The sequence below is a fragment of the Parus major genome, chromosome 3, assembly GCF_001522545.3.
Source record: "Parus major isolate Abel chromosome 3, Parus_major1.1, whole genome shotgun sequence".
NCBI lineage: Eukaryota > Metazoa > Chordata > Aves > Passeriformes > Paridae > Parus > Parus major.
In genome coordinates, this window is record NC_031770.1 from 24,996,710 (window position 1) to 25,024,547 (window position 27,838).

Genomic DNA, 27,838 nt, shown 5'->3' on the forward strand with positions numbered 1-27,838 from the left:
CGAAGCCGCTATCTGATGTACCTTTAGCCTGAGCTATTAGTGTCCTAGAGGTGGGGAGTATTTCCCTGTCCACGGGGTCATGCCAGCTGCAGAGACACAGAGCGCCAGGAGAAATGGTGCTGCGGTGAGGGTTCCTGGAAAGGACTGCGCTCCAAACCAAGAGAAGGATTTCCACAGCTTTCAAAGAGACGATAGACAAACCACTGCAGGGAGCGAGACGTTCCACCACCACCACCACCACCACTACTATGAAGGAAACTACTGAAAATGTCTGTCTGGACGATGCCAGCTGCAGCCAGGTGATGTGCGAGGGCTTGGTTGTGAGTGAGAGCCGCGTGGAGTGGGGAGGGGTCCGAGGGGCTCCGCTATCCCGCAGCTACCGCGCTGGCCAGGAGCGGGGGGAGGCAGGCAACCATCCTGCCCAGCGGGCTGGCACAGTCTGTGAGCCCTGAGCTCTGAAGCGGGGAGCAGGGTGCGCCCCCATCCCGCACCGGGGCACACTGAGCATGAGGCTGGCACTCAGGTGCCACCACCATCGTGGAGCAGAGAGAGCGTCTCCAAATGTATGGATGGAGGAGAGAGCTCCTGAGCATATCTTGGACTGGCTTTCCCAGGAAATGCCTTCAGACTGGATCCCCGCATTTGCTGAGGAGCACCTGTTCTTAAAAATTAGGTTCAGCATAATGAAGGGAGCAGAGGGCTTTGGCAGCAGGGGTAGTAGTTTGGAGGGCTTTCCTGTGGCTTTTCAGGCTGCTTAGTGTTATGTTGCTTTCTGCTGCGTATCTGGACTGAAAAAAAATAATCAGCCTTGTTTGCTGTGAGGGCAGAAGGCTGACACAAAGATCATGGTCATCCTCTGCCAAAGATACCACAGGCATGTATAGGGTCTGGTACACAGGGACCAGGTACGTTTGCCTTCGCTAGGCTATAAGTCTGACAAGTAGGAAAAGCACAGAACTGTGGAAGAGATCCAGCTGTCTGGAAGGAAAACTGCAGGCATGCACACAGAGCTAAACCCAAAGCCAGAAAGCTGCCTTTCCTAGGACTTCCCAACTGCAGCTTTTCCTATGTAAAAGGGCCAAGTAGACTTATTTTACCTGATATATCAGAACATTAAGTTCCAGATGATAAATGGTGAATTTAAAAGAATAAAAGAGAAGAAAGGGACTGCACCAGTGGCTGCTTACCAATTTGTTCATAAAGCCTCCAAGTGTACCGAGTCCATGTGGAATTCAATAACAGACATACTTCCCATGAACCTTCATTTTTAGCTGCCAAAATGCATCAATTACAATATGCACCATTTTGATTCAGTAGACAAATACTGCTGAAGTAGTACATCCTTCTTCCTCAAAAAAGTCTAATCTCTTTAGAGTGACATGACATTTATTTCCATTTTGAAAGTTTTCCCTTTTAATCTGAAAGCAACTGGAAAAGTGCAGCACATGTTTGGCCCTCACATGTCACTAGAACAAAGTACCTTTCACACTGATTAACAGATAACTGATAACTCATTTCAACCCTTCCTTGATTTCCTTGACTTTTGCACTACAGTAGTCCATCATTTATATTGTTACATCCCATAAATACATTTCCATTTGTGCTTCATCCTTTCTGAACTCAGACTTGAGCAGCACTTTAATTACTGCAATTAACTGATGTAATCCACCTAACAACTTTTCCAGACCAAGACCCAGGATACTATTTTTCACTCTGAAGAAGACAACAGTCTTTATTTCACATACAGTGGAAAATCAAATGTTCTGGAAGTCAAAGAACTCAACTACCAGGTAAAAAGCCTCAACTACCAACATGTAAAAATTGTCATTTATACACCTCCCTTCAGCAGGAAGCATATCCAGCAATGCCTGTTTTTATACCCAGGCCATTTTAAAAGCCAAATAAAGTAGTTCACACGATTACTGCACAGTCAGCTTGTGAGCAGAGTCACACTCTTGGCTGCAATATTGACAGCAGACTAACCTCTGTATTGTAAATACATCCAGTAAAGTTAAGGGATAACACAGGAAGAGAGATCTGTTTCTAGGCCCAGCTTTGTTTCAGTCTTGAGCAAAATTATTCATCTGAGGGCTGGAGCAGAGGGACTTTCTGTTCAGCTAGGGATGAAAGGAGCCCTTGCTAGCAAGAACAAGTATGTGGAATAAATAAACAAACAAACAAATAACTAACTAACTAAATAAATAAATAAATGGGGGATAAAGAGAAGATGACTAACAAGGAGGATTTCAATGAAGCAGTGAAATATTTCATCTCCTTCTCACCATAGCATCTAAATAAGATTTCACAATTTTCAGTTTTGTGGAATTTCTAATTATATTTAAAGTTTGAAACATTTAGAATTTACTGTGGTAATAAATTACCAAAGTAACAAAACACAGAAAGCATTTTAGTGATTAAGAGAACAAGAAGCAAGGCATGAAAGCATAGGTGGCTGCAAAAGAGCTTCCTCCTATGAATGTCTGAAGATGAACAGTAATATTTTAATATATGCTTTGCTTGTAACATTATAACTTTGAAGTTGTTTTAAATAGTTTGTTGCTTGAATTGAAAGGAATTACTTCCTTCTTTGTTAGGTTAACACAGCATCCCAGATTCCCTGGTATGAGAACCTTGCTCAGATGAAAATGCCCTGGACGTGGAAATCAGATCCCCATTCGCACATGCCAGTAATCCAAAATCTGAATCTAAAAGTGAAAAGTGGTCAGATGCTTGCAATTATAGGAAGCACTGGTAAGAGCAAACACATTTCATTGTATGACCAGCTCTCAGATAAAATGGACATAATCAAGAGCAACACTCTGCAATCTTTATAATGTCAAAATCTAGTTGAGAAAAAACTAATGGATGTGTCAGTAAAATACATTATTTAAGTGACATGATGAACAAGAAAACCGAGAAAGATTTTTTGGGGGGGGAAATTAACATTTATTTTTAAACCAGTTTTTGTTATGCCCGACACACGTTTGCATTCTGTTTCCTCACGTGTAGTGAGGTATTGTTGCAAGTGTGGCCTTGCAGCCCCAGATTTGCTAGACATGAATCAGTTTCATGGCTCAGATTCAACACAGTTCAATTGCAGACCATACTGAGATAGCAAACAAATGAGGCCAGACCCCATAAGAAAGATCAGTGCCAACTTGCATAACCTTGAGCAGGAATTCCATTTGGACTGAAAATTCTAACAGGATAAAATAATGCATTTGTTTTAATTGATAGAAACTTACAGAGAAGAAAAGACAGTTCCTTTTCTGTCTTGTGTTACTGCTTTATTACACTATGGTTTGGTTTTTTCCTTCCATTTTCAGGTGGGACTGGTCAAGGGGGACAACAAGTAGATACAGGACCTTTAAACTGAAGTAAAAAGGGCCATACTTGGGAGGCAAAAACCCCCATGCTGTGTCTCCACTAGAATCTTACACAGGTTAGCTCAGTGATTCAGTGAAGATACGTTCTCTCACAGGCAAGGCATATTTGCCAAAGAAGTTTTAACTTTATTCCTAAAAAATTAGAGTTTTCTTCCCTATTGCCATGGGAATTTTTCCTTAGCACATATTCTTAATGTAAGTGAAGCTTACCTTAGAGATTCTCCTGATAATAAAAAGGAAAAGCTTTGTGATGAAATAACATACTGAGTTATAGATACAGCACCTTTGTAAGGCAACATACACTGAGCACAAACCCCTTTCAACAAACTAGTCAAACTATTTTCAAAAGCTGTTTATCATCTATTTAATCAAATGCCTTAGTAAAATGGATTAAACTGCTGATGGGTTTCACATTGTCAATGGCAATCAATATGTCACTCTTAAACAGAGCAATACATGGTTTACAGATGGATGGGTTTCTTTTTTGAGATGTATGTATTAAGAAGCAAGCGTGGAGTTAATCTTTCAACAGGGAGACTAGAAATAAATGACATCTAATCATAAGAGAGTTCTGTGTGTTTACATACAGCATCATACAACAAAAAGGAAAAATTCATTTGCTGTTTAACTCCAAATCAGGTTTTGTTTTCATTGTTTTACTTTTCTTACCTCTGGGTATGAGCCAACTTTTCCTAATTATTTAAATGACTTTTTGTCTTATTTAAGTCATAATAATTTTTATTTCAATCGTGATTAATGTTCTTATTGTCAGTATAATCATTCAATGCCTTAGTCATTCAGCTGATCCAGCTCCTCTTTCTGAATTCACAAATCCCTCCACAAAGAGAGCTCTTGCTGAGCATTTGGGTGGCAGCCTTGCAGCCAGGGCAGGACCATCTTTCACATGTGTTTCAAAAGTGAAAGAGAATTTACCAAAGAGATAAGAGACACTTCTTGTGTTCATGAAGCTGTCTTCAAAGCTCGGATACCAAATTCTGCTGAGAAATGATAAGGGTTCAAACCACATAGTCCATTCCAGAGGGGAGAGATTTCCTCAATGGGAGCTTATAGTCAATATTTTCTTCGAAGATCATCCCATCTCTGTGAAAACTTCATGAGGGGTTGGGGAAGAATTTGTTTTCCTTGACATCTCTGTCCATGACAAGATCACTTTTCAAAACCATCCCTTGGAAATTAATTTTCAATTTTTATTTTTCTAGCTGGTGGAAAGACATCCTTGCTTGACGTGATAACCTGCCGTGATCATGGAGGCAAAATCAAGTCAGGTCAAGTCATGATCAACAACAAACCCAGCACTCCCCAACTTGTCAGGAAATGCATAGCACACGTGAGGCAGGATGACCGACTGCTCCCACACCTGACTGTCAGAGAAACACTATTGTTCGTTGCCAAACTGCGTCTTCCAAAGTTTTTTTCAGACTCACAAAGGAAAAAAAGGGTAATTAAACTGTTGGGGAAAAATAAAGTTGTCAAGAATGTGTCTGACAGGAATTATCCAAGAGATCCTGTATGTTTGGAGTCAGAACAGCTAATCTAGCATTTTTTTATGTAGATTATGAATTATAAACCTTTTTCATCTTTCAAGATAGAAAGCAGCAATTGTTCCAAAGCTCATAAAAAATGACAATCTAGAGAAAGCATTAGAGAGGCTGAAAGACGAGCTAAATTTTTGATCGCTGAGTCTTTTTCAATGTTACCTCTAAAATCAAGATTTGTTTTCAAGTGTCTCTAGCACTGAAATATCCAGATGAATTTTAACTCTATTAATCATATTTTCAGTTTTATCTATGCACGAATGTGCAAATGAAGTCTTTCCTGACGCCTGTCACCCTTGGATCCCGGCAGGTGGAAGATGTGATCGCAGAGCTCCGCCTGCGGCAATGCGCCAACACCAGGGTGGGGAATGAGTACCTGCGGGGCGTCTCCGGGGGAGAGAGGCGCAGGGTGAGCATCGGCGTGCAGCTGCTCTGGAACCCGGGTGAGCACAACTCACACCTTCTTGGGGCCCACCACACACCAGCTGGGCGTAACGGGGCACCGCAGGAAGATGGAAGCTTTCAGGGAAGAGCCACACACTCAGCTGCCCTTAGGGCAGCTGGAGGAGCTCGTAACACTTAGGCTTTGCACCACCCTCTCCACAGCACAGTTAGTGACTGCTGCTGCTCCATTTGTTTAAACTGCAATCAGTGCTGATCACAGATAATACTGTAATTATTAAAGGAATAATTCTATAAACAGAGTGTTTCAGGAGCTGACACACTTCTGCTTTGGTCACTTTTGCCAGTGGAAAAGTGGAGACAGACCATGGCAGAGCCCTCAGGAGCCTTCACCCACCACTCTGTAAAACCACCACCACAAAGATTACTCAAAGTTGCCTGAAGTTACTCTCACAGCAGTGCTCTGGTTAGTCCATATCACATATCACTTATAGTGATAAGGTTTGGGTTTTATCCGATCACATGCCACAAGTTACTTTGGTGTATTTTAACATGGAAATTGTTTTCCTTCCCTCTGACACAGACCCCATTTACATGTGCAGTATTAACAGGAAAGGTCATTTTCTTTGCTCTATAGTCAGTCATTGCCGTCTTGTGCAACTCACTGACATGATGTCATGTTGCAGGTGATCTAGAAACTTCAGTAGAAACAAAACATGAGGCTAAATCCACAGCTGATTTTGCTGGATTGAATCCCTTCTCTGATCTTATATATATCAAAAGCACTACTAACCTTGACTGAGCCTCTTGTTGAACAAGATTCCTCATCAGTTTTTTTTCTATAGGAAACAGATTTGAAATCTTTTTGCTTGTATAAAGTTATACTTCTGTAGTTATACGAAAAGCAGTACTTTTGCAAGAAGTGATGCTCAGGAATAGATGTACTGAAGTTAAAAAAGAAAATTCTAGTTTCTTTAAATTTAAAAATGAGTGAAATTTCATGCACTAGCACCATTTCACTTAGAACATATTTTCCAAACCAAACATGCTGCTTTCCACAGCTAAACTTAATGTCTCTGGCAGGAATACTCATACTTGATGAACCCACATCTGGACTGGACAGTTTTACTGCACATAACCTTGTGATAACATTATCCAGACTGGCCAGAGGAAACAGATTGGTTCTTCTTTCACTTCATCAGCCCCGGTCAGATATCTTCCAATTGTTTGATTTGGTTCTTCTGATGACTTCTGGACTCACTGCCTACTGTGGAACAGCTGAAGACATGGTCCAGTATTTCACAGAACTAGGTTATCCCTGCCCAAGGTACAGCAATCCTGCGGATTTCTATGGTCAGTATCAAGCACTGTCATAAAAAATAGTTACTGGAAATCATTTGCTTTCCTAAGTGGCTAGGTAATGTTGATTTTTATTGACCATGACTGTCTTAGAAATTCCTTGTAACTAACTCAAAACAACATTGCAGCAAGTTCAGTTTTTAATAGGATCCTTATCTGTTAGTACAGGAAATGTAGCAAAGACAAGCGGTACAGACAAAACTAATTTTAAAAATGCTCCTTCTAACCATGCCAGATGCAATAACTTGCCAACATATTTACCATACTTATTCCCATGTCTTAGCTGGTTGAAACTTCTTCTCTGGGAAAGGCACAGATAAACTCATCAACTGCTATCTGTAGACAGTTCTCTGATTTCTCAATTAAGAAAATGTAGAAGTTTGTTTCCCAGAAGCTAGCTCCTAATCTGATACAAACCTGGAACAGGTAATGGGAAAAAGGAGTGCTGCCCTACAGAGCACACTGGAAGGGAGAATATCCAAATCCAAATCAGCAATCTTTTTACTCCTCAAAGAAAGTTTACATGGTTTCAAATCCATTCAACTTCTGGTTTTAGCAGCGTGGAAAGGGAATCTGCCCCTGTTAATCTAGGGGCAGGAATCTCTTAACAGAGGCTGGTTCGATTCCCAGGTCTTTGCACTCAAGTTGGCCAGAAAACCTGATACGGACCTCAGAGAGCCATAATGCTCTGGAGTAATCTCCTCAGCTGTGCCTGTGTGGCAGGCAGTGCTAGCTGCACAGAGATAAACAGAAATTAACCTTGGTGTCAAGCCCCACAAAAAGACCTTTGTCACCATCAGGGTTCAGAGAGTCCTCAGCCAAGCACAGCCTTGGGGAGGCTTGCAGCACCCCTTTATGGGAATGGAGAATGAGGCAGTCCTGGGGAAATCTGTAGCTACAGCCTGTGGTTACAGGAACAACATGACATGTCCCCTGTGACATGGAAGTGGGGAGGGCATAGAGGCAGGCGAACAATTATTGAATGGTATGCACCAAGTCAGTACCCACAAGAAAAGAAAGGAAATATGGGCAGCAGGAAGGTGGAAATAGGACAGGATGGCAGAGCATCCCACCTGATGGAAACATACAAATGCTGGCTGTGAGTGTGACAGAGAAACAGGTGACCAGGGCAGAAGGGAAGGCAAAGAATTTCTTATGGGCTCCTCCTAAGAGTGGCTGAACACACATGATCAGTCCAGTGCAAGGAGTTAAGAAATGTACAGTGATATTTCTCTCAGAAAACATCTGTAAAACATCAGATATTGTCAATCTACACCAAAGGTCAGCATGGGAAAATACTATTGTAAATTTAGATTTAAAAAAAAAAAAAAAGCTAAGTCAACTATTATTGGTATGACTGTGTTGTCCTTAGATAATATTACATTTGGACTTTCTCAGTATCAGGTAAAGTTTATGGCACCTCTGTAAGATACAGCTAAGACAGTAACTATAATTTTGGAGATGAAGAAAAAATGTGATTTAAGTCAAAGTCTCATAAAAGACTGTAAATGCCTACATGCCAGGAAGGAAATTCAAACTGTTTTTTCTCAGCACTGCTCTCAAGGTGCTATGAAATTTATAAAAATCTGAAATAGTAGTTTATAATACTATAATAAGAAATTATGTAATCTCTCAGTGATTCATTGAGTGACTCGGTAAGAAACATATACATTAACAATCTGTTCATCTCTAATTACCTAAAATAACTGATAATTTTAACTGTTGTAAGTTAATGCATGTACACAGGTTGGACTGTTTGCTCTCAGTGAAATACCTGATTCTAAACACATCATAAAGTTATTTCTTCTATGGCACATGGACTCACATCAAGTAATGTCTTGCAGTTGACTTGACCAGTATTGATAAACAGACTCCAGAAAAAGAGATGGAAAGCCGAGAAAGAGCAAATGCTCTTGCCAACTTGTTCATTGAAAAGGTCAAACATTTTGATGATTTCTTATGGAAAGTTACTGAAGGAGACAATGCTGAGACCACAGTCATCAAGCAGAGGTAAAAGAAAAAGTGTCATATGGAAGATCTGGAATAATAGCTACACCTTGTGCTAATTCCATTTTTTTTTCTCTTTTTCCTTTGGGCAGGAATTCAGAAGAGGTTATGAATATGCCTCACAATTCAAGTGATCAATTACCAGGAGCCTTAAAGCAGTTCACTATATTATTAAGGTAATCCTGTCTTCAGCATAAACAGTTATGTATCTTGCCCATTTGTATTTAAAATCATCAGATAGAGGTAGAGAACGTCCCACACCAATTGTCTTCCTTCAGCCTTTTCAGCATTTTAGACCTGAAACACTTGGTGGCTACAGGTGCTTCATAGGTTTGACTAGGTAAAATCCTTTACAGGAACAGGGAACCCAACTTCTGTCCGAGCCAAAGCCAGCAAGTTCCAAGAATTGATTTTAACACTGTTTGGGGTAATGTGTCTGAATATAACTGGCATTAGTAAGTATTATATCTTACGGTCAATATTGCTGTTTTCCTAGTCGTCAGGTCTCCAATGACTTCAGAGATCTTCCAACATTATTAATCCATGGATTTGAAGCCCTTCTTATGTCATTACTAATTGGATTTTTGTACTATGGCCATGAAAAAACCGGACTCTCTATTCGTGACACAACAGCCCTGCTGTACATGATAGGTGCCCTAATCCCATTCACAATAATTTTGGATGTTATTGCCAAGTGTAAGTGTCAGTCTTCTTGTAAATGCTATAAGGAATCAAAATTTAAAAAATTCTTAAATCTATGAAAAAAATAAACCTATTATCACAACCCAATGTGTTTGTTCCTACCCTGCAGGTCACTCAGAAAGAGCAATGCTTTATCATGACTTGGAAAGTGGAATGTACTCTGTTGGCCCATACTTCTTTGCTAAGGTAATTGGTTTTGCTGCCAGGAAATATAAACAGCTGTCTTGAACAATAAAAAACACAAGCAAACCAAGGTCTTGCTGTATAAACAATCACATTTATATCAGACTTTATTCTTTTGTGTCTGCCAGCTACGGCTATCAGTCTCACTTCCTTAGTATTAATAGGTTAAGCCTCACGCTAGTTTAGAACTTTGCCAAAATTCATGGCTGAGATCCCACACCAGGAAAGCCAAAGAACTTTTCACTGGGTTCTTTGGCTAAAATGTGAGAAATCTCGGACTCAAATTTCCAGGTTTAGATAATTTTACATACCTGCATATTTAATTCACTGCAGCATCTCTGAAAGTTTGCTTACATATCTTGATCTGTAAAACCAAACCTTCGTATCAAAAGCTAAAGCACAAAATGCTGTGGTATTTCGAGTAGTTTGGGCCTGTATTGGTCCGAGATAAAAAATGCATTACATGTACAAAAAGCCAGAGTTTCTAGAATTAAATTTAGAACTTCTAAAAAACTACATTCTCTTTTTCACAAAGGTTTTGAATAATCCCTCCTTTGTGTTGTTAGATGAGTTCTGCCTGCCATGGCATCTGTAATTTAGGTTTCCATTTCTGCACGAGATTTTAAATGCTTATTAGTGGTTGCCAGAGAAAAATATTCTTTGCATTGTGTCACAAAGATTGCACATTATTCACAGAGAAATCGATGTAATTTGTTACAACCTTAGTATTAGAGAATAGTAGCAACCCTCTTTGGAAGAACTAATGCTCTCTATATACCTCTTAGGTATTTGAGAAAATCCCAGTTATGCTTTTGCTTTGCAATTAATCAAGTTGCTAACTGGACTGCCTTTGGGACAAGGTGGTGAAGGGACCAACAGCCAAGTTTGTCTCAAATTTAATCTCACACTAGTTTCAACCAAACTGGGACAAAACATTCAGTTGCCATGAGTTAGTAACAGTATTACTGTTACCAAGCACACCAGTTCAAAGCAAAAGTGTATTACGTTCTTAGGAGCTCCCAAAACTCTTAACAAAACAATCTGTAACAATTAGTTTTAGGCATTGTCACAACCAGAGAAAAAATTAGCCAGCATTTGTTTCTGTTGTGGACTGGTTTTGCATGTCACTGACAACCCCTAACAGGTAGATTATTACATTCTAAGGGAGTATTTCCTATAGGTTTTATGAACAGTCTGTAAATAAATTAAGACATATCTCATATATTTTTGTAATTATCATTCACCTTTTTCTCTTTTTTTTTATTTTCATTTTCATCTTCCCAAACAGATTTTGGGGGAGCTCCCAGAACACTGCATTTTTGTTATAATTTATGGGATTCCCATCTACTGGCTGGCAAACCTTGTTCCTGAGCCAGAACATTTCCTGCTGAACTTCCTGTTATTGTGGTTGGCTGTTTACAGTGCCCGTGCCATGGCGCTTTGGGTGGCAGCTCTGCTACCGACGTTACAGCTCTCAGCCTTCCTTGGCAATGTCCTCTTCACATCATTCTACCTGAGTGGTGGTTTTGTGATAAGTCTGAACAGCCTCTGGACAGGTAAGACAAAGCTCCCCACCTCTTTCTGAAACTGAAACACCAGTTGCTTTCATCAGTGGCAATGTGTCTTGTGCAGGAAAACTCAGCTTTATTCTTACTTTTGTTATTATCTTTTTGGATGGTGACAGTGCATTTTACATCAGTTTCTCCATCTGAAAATGAGGCAACAAGAAGCTGGTCAAAAAAGCACTACTGTGGTTGCTGAATTCTTCAGTAAAAAGAATTGTATTCAAAGACAAAGATGGAGCTTCAGGAAGACTTAGTTGACAGGGGGAGTTTGATAGATATGGATATTCCTGATTTCCCATCTCCATGTAACTATGTAAAGGATGTCTGCCATTTTGTCCAATAATACACTGTCACATGTTTACAGCCTCTGGCTGTCAAGAAGAGAGACAAACCTGTTGTATTTGGCAGCAGCACAGTAGTATTCGAGGTCTCAAGTTTGTGTGTGTGTATCAATTTCTGTCATTTTCTTTTGCAGTTCCTTTTTGGGTTTCAAAAATTTCTTTTCTCAGATGGAATTTTCAAGGAATGATGCAAATTCAGTTCACTGACACCACATATGAAATGTCTGATCGAAACATTACTTACCAAATACCAGGGAAACTTGTAAGTCAGCAATAAAAATTGTTGCATGCATTTGATAAGAAATTGAAATGCTATTTATATGCCTGTCATATTTAAATAGATGCTGTAGGCCTCAAATCTGGGAATTGCCCAAATCAACACATGAAGTTGTGTTACACTTGGTTGAAAATTTGTTCCTAAAGGTGGCCCTACAGCAGTTGCTCCTTCTATGCCTTTCTTTTAGTTGCAGAGAAAAACCAAAATAACAAAGGGCAACTCTTTCCGACACCAGCTCCCAACTATTCACTTTGCTGGAATTGTTTAGAAGCTGAACTGCGTTCTTCTGAAACAGGAATAGTGTAGCTGCAACCTTCTATTCAAACCACCCTGGAAGCTACACCCATGCTGGAAAACAGGGGAAGGTAGCAGGGGCCAGGGAACTTACACATAAAACACACTTCCAGCATGAAGTGATCCAGCATGAAAATTTTGTCTTTTCCTGATTTTGTGTTATTGGTCCTTACAGGTCACTCAGGCTCTGGACCTGGACTCCCACCCTCTCTATGTGAGCTACCTTGTCCTCACAGGCATCATTTGCAGCTTCCTGCTTTTATACTATTTATCTCTGCGCTTTATCAAGCAGAAATCAACCCAAGACTGGTAAGAGCAGCAGAGGCAGCAGGTGACGGGCTCCCCTGCAGGCAGGCAGAGTTGGAAGGCTCCCGGTGGGAGCCCCGGCAGGCGGGCAGGAGGCGGGGAGCGGCGGGCGCGGCAGCCCGGCTGCCACAGGATGGCAGTAGAACCCCAGGAGTCGGGAGCCTGCCACGGGCCGCGGCTGCAGCCTGACATTGGGGGTCGGGGGTGGGCTTTGGGCTTTTTGTTTGCTTCGCGTACGGGTTGAACGAGTGACAAGGCTCTTATGAGTTCTCCACATCTGGAAATAGTCTGAGCTATGGGACACCGATACAAAAGGACCCATCGCGCTCTGTAATAATAGCTGATGTTTTAGTCTATAATGTTTGAACATAGGATGATCACTTAATTCAGAGGGCTACAAGAAAACAGGATCAAAACACTTTCTGTGGCATGTATGGCATTTAACATATTAAGAACAGCACAGAGGAAAGCAACACAGAAGATTTCACAAGTGTTTCAGGAGAACACGCAAGGATGCAAAACACAATTTTGAACTGCTCTGTGTTCCAATTGCTTATGTGTTTTAAAGCTCTATTTCTGTGTTTTAAAGATTTTCCTTTGTGTTCCAGTAATATACTGATGATGCCCAAAACAGGCGTTTGCTCACTGTAGAGATGAAATTTTGTAACAAATAAAATTATTTTGCCTTCTTGGATTTATTTTTACAATATAAGCGCGTACCAACTAATTGTTATTAATGACATATTTCTCCATTGCAGTAGACATCATAGCAATTTGCCAAGTCTCCTAATTTGTCAAGCTTCCTAAGGTTCTCAGGTAGAAAACACCAACCTGCCTCTGAGCAATTAAAAATCTAACGATGTAACCTATTAATGCTTGTCACAGTGCACCTAGTTATGCTCAGAAAATGAGTAGCAGTAAATAAATGGCCATAATTCACAGAGTCATGGTGAGTGCATGTGCAAATTAGATGTACAGTTGCTGTGAGCATTTTGCAAGATTAGCTTGCTTGCTTTTAAACGTCTAGATGTTCTTACATACAGAAACCCAAAGCAGATTGTCTACTTGACTTTCATTTGCATGTTGTACACAATTGAAAACTCCTACTGTAATAGCTGTAATGTCCCAGATAGTGTTATGTAAATTGTGAGGTTTGATTGGTTTTGGTTGTTTTATTTTGTTAAGAAATAGGAATGACAGAACGACTATGCTTTACTATTCTATTTGGCAATTAGGACTGCCACATTACTTTCCACCAGCTAATAAATTCCCAATAGGACCCTGGTCTACAGATGTTAAGCAGGTCTGATAAAATAAGATCTTCAGCCCCAGGCAGCAGTAGGAATCCAAAACACCACAAGGTTCTTCTAAGGTGACTTCTACCATTTCTTTCTCATTCTGCTGCATTTGATTTCAAAAAAACCCCACTTGATCTGATCATAGTGCCATTTTGAAATTATCAGATTTTCGCTGCCTTTTAGTGGCAAAGCCATTTCTTTCAGTCCAATTCAGCATCATTAAATTGTCAGAATAGCAGCTTCCTGTTTGATTCTTAATTATTCCTTTTTATTATATTTAAGACACTTAATTTTTTTTAAAGTGGTTTACTCTTCTTTGTAATGATCTGTTGTGATTAGAATCTCTTTTATATTACACTGAAGTTTTAAGGGTATATATTGGTACTTCGAGTCTAAACCTCTATTTTCAAGGTATTTAGAGGATTAAATTCTAGGCTGACTCTCTGTTGTGAATTCACTTTGATGTTTAATAAAAAAAAGGAGCGACACAATGGGAGAAATTAAAGACATAAGGGACAGCTCTGAATTTTAGGGGCATATTGTCATGCACAGAAATCTTCAGGCATCTAGATAAGAATATACCATAGCCTTAACTTTGAATTTCCTTCCTTTTGTGAAATTAGTCAGGCTGCTGACACTACTTAAACAGCCTTTTTCCATTTAATATTCCACCCTCTTACCATTATGCAGCAGGACCAAACGGTGTGAGTGTTTCAGAGGTGGTGTTATGACAAGGGTGGATGTATCCATAATGGGGACTCGAGCGGTGAGCCGAGGAACAGCCCGCGTGCGGAGTGCGGGAAGAGCTATCATAGGATGTGGCCAGGCCTCTGTTTACATAGAAAAAGCTCATATTCTATATACTACAATTACATTAGCACACTGCCTATGATCATATCTTGTTTCCTTGATGCCGAGAGATGGGGAATATAGGCTGTGATTATTGTTACAGGCTTTAGCAATAAGAAGGTAGGAGCCTTGAAATACCAGCAATTAGCGTTCATGCCTAACAATAGCATCCGTGGGGCTGTGTACTGGGAAGAGCTCAGAGAAGAGTGGGTGGATGACACACAACCTGCCCCACTCGCACTGCTGGCACTTGCAAATAATGCAAGTTGGGGGAATGATGCCCCTCTCAGCCAGTGAAGGTCAAGCCGTATGCCTTGGCCTCTGCGTATGCTTCCACAGCAGAGCCGACGCTGCAAAAGCACACGGGGGGTGAGGCAATAGAAGTCTTCCCATGAGCTCAAACCAAGGCTAGAAGTCATAACTGAATTTCAGCACAGCTTTGCTTTCCAAATTTGAGAGTAGCAGTTCCTTTTCCTTAGACTGTATCCCTGTATCAGCAGCAGCAGCTCACTGTGCCCTCCTGCCTGCATCCCTGTATCAGTATAACCAGAGCTGCTGCAGTCCACAACAGTCTCAACACTGAGACTAAACAACACAAGGAAAACACTGCCCAAAACTCACTGTACTGCCCACTCCACAGGGTCAGTACAATGTTAGGGACTTGAGCAATGTGGTAATGCAGGTGTGTCACTCAGCAAAGCACTGCCCACCAGTCCAACAGTGCCCCCATCCCAAAGATTCACCAGTGGCTGTCTTTGCTGTCCCTATATTCTCCCTGGCCAGCTTTAGAAGGGATCTCCTCAGCTGTAAGTCCCAGTCCCTGCTCCTGCAGGCAACCAAGTCAGTGCAAAACTGGTTTTGAACTGGCACCACATTTAACTGGTCACAGGGTTTCCAGATTATTTTGTCCAACTACTGTTTGAACTGTGCACAATCCAACTGCATCAGTTGCTGCAGTGTGCAGATTGGGCTGCAGTGCAATTTGGGAACGGGATTATCAAACACAAGCAACAATGCCATTTGTAAGGAAAATTCAACAAATTTAGAACCACAAGAGTCATTGTTGGTTACATGGATACTGATCTGTTAAGAAACAGGTTTAAAAATTCCCTTTATTAGTTTAGTACTTAATACAGCAAGAGGTGGGAAGTTCTTCCCCAATTTCCACTCCAAATTTATTGAGTCTCTCCACTATGGCAGAAGGATAAAGTCTTTTAGCACTGGATAATGTGTTATAGAAACACTGCCCTGCATACTTGCTCACAGGTAGTGTTAGGTCTCCAAAATATTTTTAACTTCTCCTTGGGGAAGAACTAGCTTTTACTATGGCTAGCCTAAATTAATAAGTAGTTGCCAAAAGTTCAATTTCATATTTGTTCCAAAAATCTCTTCAGAAATGCTGAATAACAAGTATCAATAGCCATTCCTTTTAGTAAAAAAACCCATTGAATTCCTTTAAAAAAAAATCACAGACAATGCATTATGCGTGGAGATTCTTTGTGTAAGAAATTGCAGGTGTTGGTGTGTCCACTTTTACCAGAAATAACAAACCTTTCAGGTTATAGCCACAGTGATTAATTTTAATGGCAGTAGACAAGAAACAGTGTACACAGAGCTCTGTGACATGCTGCTTTTTTTTTTATATACTCTGAGAGCCAAGACAAGCCCTTCATGTGTTAGCAGCTATTAATTAAGGCAACAATGTTTAAGCAGTGGGTTGAGGTAATTTTAAAACTGCTTAACCCTTTTCAGAACTGCTGAGCTTTAGAAAGCACATACATATGTGTACTGATATTAATATGTAGAAGTATCTGTATGGATGGATTACATACATATGTATATACGCACATAACTAATGCCTATGATTGCTTTTTTTTTTAGAAAAAGTAGGTAGAGAGTATTTAAAAAGCAGTTCAAATCCATAATTTATAGAAGTGCTGTTGCCAATTTATATAATTAATTATAAGACTGTTTGTTGACATTTATTTTGTTTATTTTGTCATTAAATCAAACTTAAAGGTTATTTTGAATTGTAAATTTTGTGGGCATTATTTTGATTTCATGGTCACAGTTAGATACCTACAATGCTTCCAATGCTAAAAACCCTATAACTTCAAACCCTCTATATTCACACCATGGCTTCAGAACCAGCATCTCCCATCAATGACACATTTGTATGAGCTGGTGCTCTTTAAACATCTGATCAGATTTTGCTACGTTTCCTACTGCATCTCATCACTGTTTCTGCCCCACAGTAGTTTTTCATGTTGAACAAGTGAGTTTAGAGGTATAAGTGTTAAAGTACTGGCCAGAACTACATGGTGAGTAGACAAACAATGCCACTTGCCTCAAAAATAATTCATATTTTTACACAAGAAAATTAGCCTGAATTTCCAAGCAAATGCAGAGGAATTGGAAATCCATGAACATTCACAAGTAATCAACACCAAAATACACACAACATGTAATTTTCAATGAACTCCCAGTGCCTTGCAATAACATACAACTATATCACAGGTCACAGGTAACATGATCAGCCTTCAAGTACCTTTGCTCATTTTCACTTACTGGGGGATGGGGGAAGTGTTTAGAAAACAATGGAAACTTTCTTAAAATAGAAAACCTTCACATTCCACTCCCTGAGAAAATCAGGAGGAAGGAAACCAAAAAATGTAGCAGCGCTGCTATGACTGTCTGGCCTCCAGCAGCTCCTCCCTGACACAAGTAAACATCATCCTTGTCACAATTCAATGCTGTGAAGATTGCCCTAAAAAAATGAGTATTACCTTAATAATTGCTTTTCAACAAATACCTGAACCTTCTATGACTCAGTAAAAAACAGGCAATTGCCTTGTGGCAGTGCTTCATCTGACTGTGGAAAGGCATAAAGCCAAAAAATGGGAGCTCCAAACAAGGCAGCAGAAAACTGTGGTACACAAAATGAAAACCTTGAAGAACAAGATGTGTAGTGCCCTTACTAGCTGCCACCAGGTACCTTACCTTACACAAGGCAGTTGCTAGATTTCCAGGTGGGAAGTTTGGAGGACAAACCTGTGCTGGCCATCAGCCCAAGAGACTCTGGTCTCAGCTAAGCAAGGCAGAACACCACCACCAACTTTGCTCTTTTAGCATCCCCCCCTTGATAGAATCATTTAATCAATCATTTTGGCTTGTAGTTCTTAGCAATAGGAGCATGGGCACAGTCCAAAATCCAGCATGGTCCCACCAGCCCAAAGGTGATTCTGCACACAGCACTTCTGACCACTCACACCACAAACTGTACCTACTTCCCCAATTCCCCTCCTACAAATTCAACTGTATTCAACTGAATTCAACTCCTACAAATAATCCTGTAAAAAAGTGTTTTGGCCAAGTATTATTATTACCAAGAAAGGCATGCTTGTCTGGTTACAGCAGAGCTCAGCACTGCCAAGCATTTTCAACACACTTGCTCCAGGTTTGTTCCTTCTAAAAGCAAGGCAAAAGAGGTGAATGAGTATTTTTAGCTTTATGTACTTCACAGGGAATTGCTCAGTGCCTCTGTATTAGAAAAACGCCTTGCAGCTCCACAGTATGTTCAGTGACAGGCGCGTGACAAATTTCCACTGGAAAAAAACTCTTGAACATGACTGACAATAGTAAAGCCACAAATTACCGTAATTTTATGCCCCCTGCAGCTAGTGGTGTAAAACATAGTTTTCAACCTTGTTTTTACTTGCTGAATTTAGACAAATTTGTAATGTTATTGATGACAGTGAGAAAGACACTCAAAAGCAGAAATTGTATTCCTTGGCACAAACACAACTGGAGCACAATATTTTATCTGTACTATAGGGGATGAAAATACGGTTGTCATTAAATACATTATATATATAGAGAGAGACAGAAGACTAGAGGATTCAAAATAACTAATTTCACATTATATACATATTTATTTTTAGCTATCACACAGTTGATCAGGATTTCTTTTTCTTTCTTCCTGGAATGCTGAACTATTGACCAGGTGCAGCACATTACAGTGCTCTCTCTTGCTGAACATTAATGTTTGAAATGCAGGTTGTGTCAATAATATCATGAAGAAATGCAAAAGCCGTGTTTAAACAAAGTCTACAGATATATTGCTCCTAATGGATTTTCCAGTGAGCATACGCTATCATATTTCTAATTTTTACAGTGTAATTTTACTTAAAAAGGGTTCTGAGGCCCATAGAACTAGACAATTGCTAGAAATTATCAAGCATTACAGTTAACTAACGCCACACAGACCATTCTAGCTACTAACTAAACTGATGGGAAGGAAATCCTAGGGAACTCCGCAAGGAACAAGAGCAATTGCATGACTTATTTTTGTTGTAGGCAGAAAGTTTTTCAGATTATTTCAGGCACAGTGGCTTCAGTTACAGCCTCACCTGAGGCTGCAATTTCAGTATCAGAAAACACAAAGAAATGGTGATGGCCTCAATGCTACACACAATGCTGTATCCAGACTCCTGTACAGCACCACCCTGAATTACACTAACACCATGCTTACTCTTCCAGCTGCTTTTAAATTTGAGAAGTGGGAGATTGAAGAGGCTGCTGCTGGAACAAACTTCCTTTGGTATTTCTGGCTTGTGATGATGGCTCCTCTCCCTTCAGGCTCTCAGCTGATTACGGGGCCAGTGCCATCCCAGCTCCCTGCGGGGGGAAAGACATGAGGGCCAGCTTGGCGCAGCAGCTCTGATCAGTCTTTCATGGCCTCTTCCTTCACTGAGCTAGGCTCAGCAGCTAACACACCCCTAGCAGTCCTTGCTGCTGCCACAGCTGCCTTCTCCAGCATACCTCAAGGAGAAGCAGTTGAAGAGAAATCAGTGGGAACCATGCAAAAGGCAAAGGTCCATGGTGGTGTGTCATCAACCACAGCAGCCAAGCTGCAGGCTGCTCCTTTTCTGCATGGCCATTCACTCCCAATCCCAATCATTCCCAAATCCCAGGCCTAAGGCACCATATTGAAGCTGCTGGTTTTGCCTACTGAGACCTACAATGGCCATCCTTCCCACTTTCCATCCCTTCAGAGTTCCTCTGCACTGATCCTGTATCTTGAAAATCACCCCTCCCAGCCCATCTCCCATAAATAAAAGTCCAGCATCAAACAAAACAGCCTTTCAGAGCCTTCTTTGCCAGCCTTGAAGGAAGTTAGCCAGAACAACTCTGTCCCGTCCACACTCCCCTGCTTTCCCTCCAACCCAAACTGCTTTCCACCCGGAAAGTTCGCCCTCCACTCCTTCCCTCAAGACTCATCTCACCTATCTACAATCCTTCCCGAAACTCACTTTGTAGATCTGCCCTGGTCTCATAGGCTAAGTGAAGAACAGCAGATGCCAACTATTTGCCAAGCCAAGAATTAAATTTGCTGCTGACTGTCAAGGCTCATCACTGCCAGACACTGGGGTCTGCTGCTTTCTAAGCCCTGGGTTTCATTGGCACTTATAGCTGAGAGAAGTAACTGTGAGAAACAGAACTACAAAGTGGTTTGTAGCAATCGCTGCAGACAATAGCAATTCCACAGATACCAGTGCTTTATCAGTGTTCAAGAGTAATCACATGAGAAATTGTGAAGCATTAGCCAATTGCAATATAAAGGTTTAAGAGTACCAGAGAGAAACCTTGCATTAATAGTTTTATTTAAAAGTAGATCAATGTGGAACCCCCATCTATAGCAGGCACTGCCTAAGACAGTTTCTATTATATCATTTTCTTAATTACAGGAAACAGTAGAGAAAACTTAAACCTTAAACTTCCATATCTACTCTTATTTCCATATCTAATGGCAAACCCAGCACTTTGCTCTTGTAGCTGAGGATCTGCACACTTAGAAAGATGCCCTCAGATTGAATTACAATCTCAGCTGAAGCCACTAACTTAGAAGGATATTGGGTTTCCTCTGATTCACAGAAGCACTGGCAAACCACCAGAGGCTGCAGCCATTCTGGAAAGGAAACACTTTTTGGCGGTTACTTTACATAGAAATGATGAGAATCATTTTAAGAAATGCAGAGAAGCATTTGCTAAAAAAAGAGGGCTAAATTCAATGACAGACTAAGCTTTTTCTTACATGCTTACTTTTTTCACCTTTACAGTAAAAATAAACTAGTACAGGAATCTGGACACCCCTTCTAGATGCTGACAGATTTCTCACAGTGAACAGCAAAACCTCCTGGTCACATCCATCACTTCTGCCACTTTCTCCTCTGCTGTGTTCCTGGGGAATCCAGAAGAATCACATGTTCAAGAAAAGCACTAAATACAGTAGTACTCTGGTGAACACACCACCAGTCTATTCCTCTGTCAATATGTGCACTTGTAATACTCCCTTCACAATTATGATCCTCCCTTGTCATGTAAACTGCAGCTGAAATCCTGCTGACTCAGGCAGTCCATCTGTAAAATCTCTCTGACTCTCAATGCCAGTGTCACAATTCCTTCAGCTACTCCATTTTCAACAGTGGGAACATATTAAAAAAGTGTGAAGACAGCTACTAACCTACCAAGCTGCAATTCTTGATGTAAGAAAGGGTCTCGGGAGACAATGAGTTGAACAAACTGTTTTAGTAGATAAGGATAAAACCATAGCATGTAAATACCATGCTGCAAAATGACTGCATTGGTAGTTAACGAGGAAACTTTTCCCATGTTGATCCCAAAAGCCTCCTCCTCCTGCCCCTTCCCCAAGGGGAGTGGGGGAAGAGGCAAGCCCATAACGTGATACAGGGCAGAGAGTGAGATTAAGTCATCTCAATTCAGGCAGCAAGCTTTTCCCAGTCCTCTCAACCCCAATCAAGACACATGATTATGCAAACACATACACACTCCCACAATTTGCTTTCTACAGTAACATGTCAGGTCACGGCATGTCAGCAGGCTCTCTGCTTCCCACGGAGGCCTCTGGAAAGGCGTGCTTCCATCTCACAGACACTGCACCTGGTCTGGATCTTGCACAATCCCAGTTATCCACTAGCCGGTGGCAAAAAATTCTATCCTGCTTTAAAGGGGTGCATGCTGTGGTCAGTGTGCCAGAGTGCGTTTGCTCTCAGGACCAGTAAATCACCATGACAAGTTTGCAAGGCTGCCATTCTGCATTTTGTCATCTTACAGGTTTCTCTCTTTGAAGATGAAAGAATAATGAAAACGCCTACTTATTTGGTGAAGAAATGCCAACCTTCTAAACTGCACTTTTCTTCATGCTTGAAATGGCTGAGTCTCAGCACAACACTGCACAAGAAATATCATTTCAAGCGTGTTCTTGAAGAGTCGGCACAAATGCCGATTCTGCAAAACCCTCCCAGTATAACCTTGTTTCAGACTGAGATGATTGTGTCCCAGCGTGGCACAAATCCCTCATCGGCCTACATTTTAAAGACAGGAGAGACTGCACTTCTCTGTGTAATCATCCCTTAACTGCACATGAAACATTTACTGGGACAGGAAATCCAAAGTATTATCACACAACAGCAGCCCATCCATGGAATAATCTCCTTCTTCCTATTTCTGCCACAGAGATGGGCTGGGCTCCATTGAGTCCAGGCTATTCCAGTGGGATCCCAAATGGTCAGCATGTCCTTTTGCTCATTTCCCTGTCACTGCTGCCATGAAACCCTGTTTGTGGTTGGTCTCATGTTCCTGCAGAACGTCACTGATGTTTAATCTGCTCCGCAGCTGGCTTGCTCAGCCCACAACTTCCCATGAGGTCACTCAAAGGGCAATTTTGGAGATGAAAACAATTTCACTTACACTCTTCAGTTACAGGCTATCAAATGTACTTATTATCTCTGTAACGGCAATTACAGGGCATGGTTCTGGCAGAGGCAAACCAGCAAGAAGAAAAATGGACAAATGTTAACTAGCACCAATCCTGCATGGTCAGACCCCACTGTGGACACCAGCAACAGAGCCCTGCATCTGGCTGTGGCCTTGTGTGCTGCTCTCCTGCCTCAGAGGGCAGCAGCCAGCAAACATGACCCCTTGGTATCACAACACAGACTACTGATATGTGCAGTACCTGATCGACAGCCTCCTAAAACTTCACCTCCTTGTCAAAAAGGGAGTCAGTGTCCACAGATCTGCTGTTAACTTCCTCTGTGATGACCTGCTGTTTGCTTCAAGTAATATTCTCTTCCCTAATCCATGTGCTAGCTCAGCTCCAGCTGCATCTTCGCTCATTTCCTCGAGTTGCGCTCAGCTGTGACACCACTTACAGGAACACAGCTACTGCTGTGAATTGGAGAGATTCACAAGATGACCTCTAAAAACAAGAGCTGTGGCACTAGAGAAAGGGTTGCCAACTAGTTGACACAGTCTTCAATTATGCTGCTATTACACTGAAACACGTGTAATGTAGCTGTAGCTTTAGAAAAAAGAACCATCTCCATTTGTGAAATGAAATAAACTGAGTCCTGCCTAGGCTTGCTTTCAGATAGGGCACAAAACCATTAGGCTATGAATGAAATTTCAAATGTTAATGCCTTATCTTGACAAGCCAGGAACAAAGGGTGCGAGACGGTTCGAGCCACGTAGCTGCCATATGTTGTCAAGTCTATGCTTGTGGAGTGATGAAGGTCACTGCAAAACCTTACCACTGAGGAAGCAGACACTGCTTGCATTCATCTAGCCTGCCTGGAAAACAAAACTTACCACTCCCCACTCCTGATCAGTGAAGCCTCATTTTTAAAGCATGGGATTTTTCTGTGAATTTGTTAATATAATAATTAATTAAATTGGAAGTTTACCTTAAAAAAAAATTAGGACCCAATTTCTTTCTTTGACCATACAAGTCTTCTAAATTTCGCCAAAACCTTTAGCGTACCCATGAATTTTTAATTACCACAATTTTGCCTATGTGGGAAAACCTAAGAAAGATAAAGTTCAGATATGGCTGCAAATGTCAAGACTAATAAACAAAGCTGAAATGCACAGAAACAATATTTCATTTTGTTAAAACTGGTTTGAAGTACTCAGCAGGCAACACGTTCCATTTACAATACCAATGTGCACATTTGTGAGTTTCCATCATTATGCACAGAGATAATGGATGTATTTTCTACCTAATATTTAATCTTCGTAACTTAGACATGCCTTATTTGCATGATCACACAACTCTGGACTCTAAAATATCGTCTCAGAGTAGCTGTACTCCCATAATCCTTCAAATAATGCATGTCCACCGACTTTACTTTCCCAGCAAGTAAAAATTGCTACCCCTGCAAAGAATAGGCACTGCTTTGTTTAAAGGGAACGTTTTCCTGCATATGGAGTTCTTGCATCTGTAAAATTAACTGGACTAACACTTGTGAGAATGAAAATGCTGTACAACTACAACACACAAAGCTAATGCAAAAGGTAAAAGTATTTTGTCTTTACGTATAATATCCAACACCCTACCAAGATGCTCAATACAACAAAGTACAATTAAGAGAAAACTTAAAAAATGTTTATTTTCTGTGTAGATACAGCTGAATCCTGAAGATTATGTTCTTCACCCTTATATTTTCACCCCAAAACAGACTGATCAGGCAAAGAACAAGGACAAGACAATGTACCCCTCTTGCAACTTTCTTGATATACATATATCAGGCAAATCAACAGGAGCAAAAAACTGAGTTGCGTTTATAGCAGATCATACATCAAAATGGAAATATCTCAGAGGGCTGCACTTTGATATTTAATTAGCAATTTTAACAGCATTTCTATTAATACATATTTCTATCAACTGCAGTTACAGCAAATGATGTTAATCACAGATTTAAATTAAAAATTACACATAATATGCTTTTTAAAGATTTTATTGAACGTAGTATTTAAACAATTTCATAAACAACTGATTCATAAAATTGTCTGTTCATGATGCTTCCAATCTTCTATTCCTCCATTTTTCCACATAGAACTTGAATGTCTCCTATAAACAGAGTGGAATAAACAAGTTCAACCTTGTTTCAAATGAAAAGTTACCAATTCTGAACAAAGTCTTCCGTCCTGACAAAATCTATTATTCTCTGTCATGCAAAACTAGATCTGTATTGAAGTCTGTATAATTAGGAGAAATACCAGAGAGAGTGAATAAAAGGAAAAGGAAAACCTTGCCAAAAATGCATAATGAAGCTTCTATTACTAAATGCAATAATATAATCAATTTCATTTTTAAAATGAAAATACTTTTTAACTTCAATCTGCAATTGTGTCAAAAAAAATTGAAACGCTTCTAAAGACCAAGCTGCATTAGAGAAAAATTGAACAGGGAAATCAGAAAATGAATCATCGCAGTGACTTGGAAAAAACACTCTTATTTTTTTTCACTAGCTACATATAAGAAACAGACATTCTAGGTTTTAAATTAACAGTTAAAGTAAAAATTCAGGTTATAAACTACATAAAGCTGCAGAAAAAATCCATCATAGTTGTTGAAAGGATAAACCAAGTATTTTGCGCCAAAATTTTCTCCAATGCTTTACAAATTAGAAAAGAAAATCACATTTATCATGAAACAACATAGAGAAACAGTATATAGCCAGTCTTCACAGAATTACAGAATATTTTTTTAGAATATAAAAAGTGGTGAGAAAACAGCAATTAAAAGTTTTCTTAGAGAATGAAAAACCTAATGTCTTCAAAATATGCTTAGCAAAAATGGTACTAATAGACTATTAGTCAAGGGAATGATGCAAAACTATTTGCAGTCTTCACAAATTTAATATCATGCTGCTTGTCACCCTTAAGTAACATGTATTTGCTCAGCTGCATAGGTATCTTGGCAGGGCATCTAGAAGAAAAGTTGCGAAAAATAACTCCTACAGTTCTAAAATTCCATCCTACTAGTGCAGCAACTTGTACTAGACACAAAACACTAATTAATGAAAACTAGAAGCCAGTAACTCTTACTGAAGCACAGCCTTTTCAAGTCCAATTGCTTAGAGAAATGCCCCAAGGAGATTTGATAAAGGTACTCCTGTAGATGAGTGCCTGATAAGATGGAAATAGTTGAAATATCGTAAACCCCAAGAGATTTTATTTCCTCAAGTCAAATCCAATACAAGATTACCACAGCCCCACAACACCCAGGACTTCATACATTACACATATCTGTAATGTGTACATTTTCCTTTGAGAAGTCCTTTAAGGAGTATCTGCAGAGACCCAGTCCCTATGTAATTATTCATGCAGTTTGTTTTATTAATACTGAACATACATAAATCTGCAGATCTATTTCTTAATTAGGGAATACTCACAGGGGGTTCAGTGAAAGGGACAGGCTCTCCTACTTTCTTCAGAAAAGTTGCTAAAGATTTCAAAGAGATCTCGTGCAGCTCTATATTCTTCGCTTTAGTTTTCTCATACGTAGCCTTTACAGAAGCAACATCCCCATCCAATTCTGAGGAAAAAAACAGAACCCAAAAAATCTCAGTGGTTACTTGTTTCTCTTTCCACCTGTCTTCACTCATGCTTAACCATCGACTGCTGCTCAGACGTTTGCTTGAGAAGCATTGGGATGAAACTGAAGCAACCCCTGACAGTTTCACTGCTGTCCCTGGGGTCCTAGAAGCAGTACAACAGTTCCTAGCACCTTGTAAACATCAAGGAAGTCATCATGTCCAGTTAAATTCATTCTGTTGCCTGGGAGGGAGAACACAAACACCTGCAGTATGGGACCTGTCTCAGGTTTTACTACTTCAAATTTGGAAACATCATCTTTGCAACCATAGGAGCTACAAAAACAGTTGCTCATAAAGAAAAATTAAATAAATAAAAAGCTTTGTGCAGAAATGGATAGCCTGTATCCCCTTCTTGTGAGAAAAAGCTTCCCACTCACACCTGGCAAGTGGCTGAGCTCCTTTCTGAATGTGGGAGGCTACTGCAAAACCTGCATGAAATGACAGCTTAATGAAAGCATAGAAATTGTTAACTTTCTACAACTTTAAAATAGATTTATTATATAGGAAACACCAACAAAAAGAGCTAATACTTAGATTGCATTTAATGCATTTAATCGTGATTTTATGTATTTCTTTTTTCTAAAAGGTATACAGCAAAGGATTGTGCATCTCACAAGACTGAAGGAAAGCTACACCTGGCAGTGGATCTCATCTGAGGACAAGGACAGGAATAAAGGTCCTTTTATTTGCTCCATCATGGAAACCTGATAGATGATCAAACTTCTTTCAGCTGTAATCTCTATTCTACTATTAAACACAAACAATTTTATTTGCCCATTTTTTTGTTAATTAGAAACAGTAACCAACTGTGGTAATCGCAATACTCTGCCACATTTCATAGCCTTTTTGTAATTAAAAATAACAGCCTGAAAGAAGAATAATTTGTTCTCTCAAAAATTAGGCTAATACAAGGTTGGATTTGGCCCAAAACAAGAACTCGTGTTTGAATGCTTACTAACTCTAAAATTAAAAAAAAGCAAACAAAAAACAACCAACTTCAATTTAAAAGCTCTTATTTCTACCCCTCACGGCTAGAGCACAATCTAAGCCTTCTCATTTTGAGTTGTGCTAAATATTTTGCTGATGATCCCTTTAACAGTCAAATGATCAAGGTCTCATACAGGTAAGATGATTGCACAGAATAACCTGGGAACGCCTTTTAAAACTCTTCATGTTTGTACTGAGTATCTTCTTTAGAACCTACTAGGAGCTTCTGCCTGAAGAGAGTACAGCAAGCATCTGTTCATACAGAGTGCAGTTCCACAAGTTCAATACACTCTAACCACTGTTTTAGGTATAGTAGAGCAAGTGATTGATTCTCTACAATCTCTTTATGAAACTGCTATACCATCATGTAGTTAGGAAGGACAGTGAAAAACCTAGTTCACTTACAGAACTTTTACTGAGGTAAAAGCAGCAGAGGACTAATGACAGCATAAAGCAGCAAGTACAGTGCTAGTGACAAAAGGGCCATTTTTTTTTTTGTAAAAACATATTAAAAAACTTATTCTACTTTGAACCTCAACCTATCTGTTACAGGGCTAAACAATTTTGGTAGTGATTGCTCTTTGCAATGTTACCAAACAAGCAAATTTTCTACGTTAGATAGCATCATAGGACTTCTACAACTTGATTCAAGTAAGTAAGTTTGTATTCTTTTAACACCGTATCTTGGATTTGTGTTTGAAGTGTTTTACCTAATTATTCCTATTTATTTCCTCTGTGACAGATTGGTGCACAAGGGCTTTGGTCCTTGTACTTTTTTGCTTTTAACACATGTGAAAAGATCTACTCCCTGTAAAAAACCTGGAGAACAGTATCAGAGTACACAATGAAAAGGACTGTACAGCA

At 40.0% G+C, this 27,838-nt stretch overlaps 2 protein-coding genes across 8 annotated transcripts in view; one reads left to right on the forward strand and one right to left on the reverse strand.

Moving 5' to 3' along the window:
* Window positions 1–8: 8 nt before the first annotated feature.
* On the forward strand, window positions 9–27,755 carry ABCG8 (ATP binding cassette subfamily G member 8). Of its 6 annotated transcripts, none has more exons than XR_004496794.1 (14): window positions 12–299; window positions 1,686–1,790; window positions 2,595–2,751; window positions 4,607–4,845; window positions 5,253–5,385; window positions 6,428–6,697; window positions 8,548–8,713; window positions 8,803–8,886; window positions 9,207–9,406; window positions 9,522–9,598; window positions 10,884–11,151; window positions 11,636–11,763; window positions 11,966–12,143; window positions 12,248–12,335. XR_004496794.1 is itself a non-coding variant. In XM_033513328.1 (14 exons), the coding sequence occupies exons 1-14, from the start codon at window positions 249–251 to the stop codon at window positions 26,641–26,643; spliced, it is 2,082 nt and encodes a 693-aa protein (XP_033369219.1). In that variant the 5' UTR covers window positions 26–248; the 3' UTR covers window positions 26,644–27,755. The 6 variants fall into 6 exon arrangements, 5 of the variants coding, with proteins under 5 accessions (XP_033369221.1, XP_033369220.1, XP_033369219.1 ...); XM_033513328.1 differs by lacking the exon at window positions 11,966–12,143 and adding an exon at window positions 26,574–27,755 and having other exon boundaries at window positions 26–299; window positions 12,248–12,381; XM_033513330.1 differs by lacking the exons at window positions 11,636–11,763; window positions 11,966–12,143 and adding an exon at window positions 26,574–27,755 and having other exon boundaries at window positions 9–299; window positions 12,248–12,381.
* Window positions 23,970–27,838, reverse strand: part of LRPPRC (leucine rich pentatricopeptide repeat containing) — an 86,018-nt gene continuing 82,149 nt past the window's right edge. For both annotated transcript variants that reach the window (XM_015622127.2, XM_015622126.2), the window contains exons 37-38: window positions 25,784–25,926; window positions 23,970–24,456 (exon numbers count right to left, since the gene is read on the reverse strand). In XM_015622127.2, the coding sequence (XP_015477613.1) occupies window positions 24,400–24,456; window positions 25,784–25,926 (200 nt within the window). In that variant the 3' untranslated portion in view covers window positions 23,970–24,399. The remainder of the gene's footprint in view (window positions 24,457–25,783; window positions 25,927–27,838) is intronic.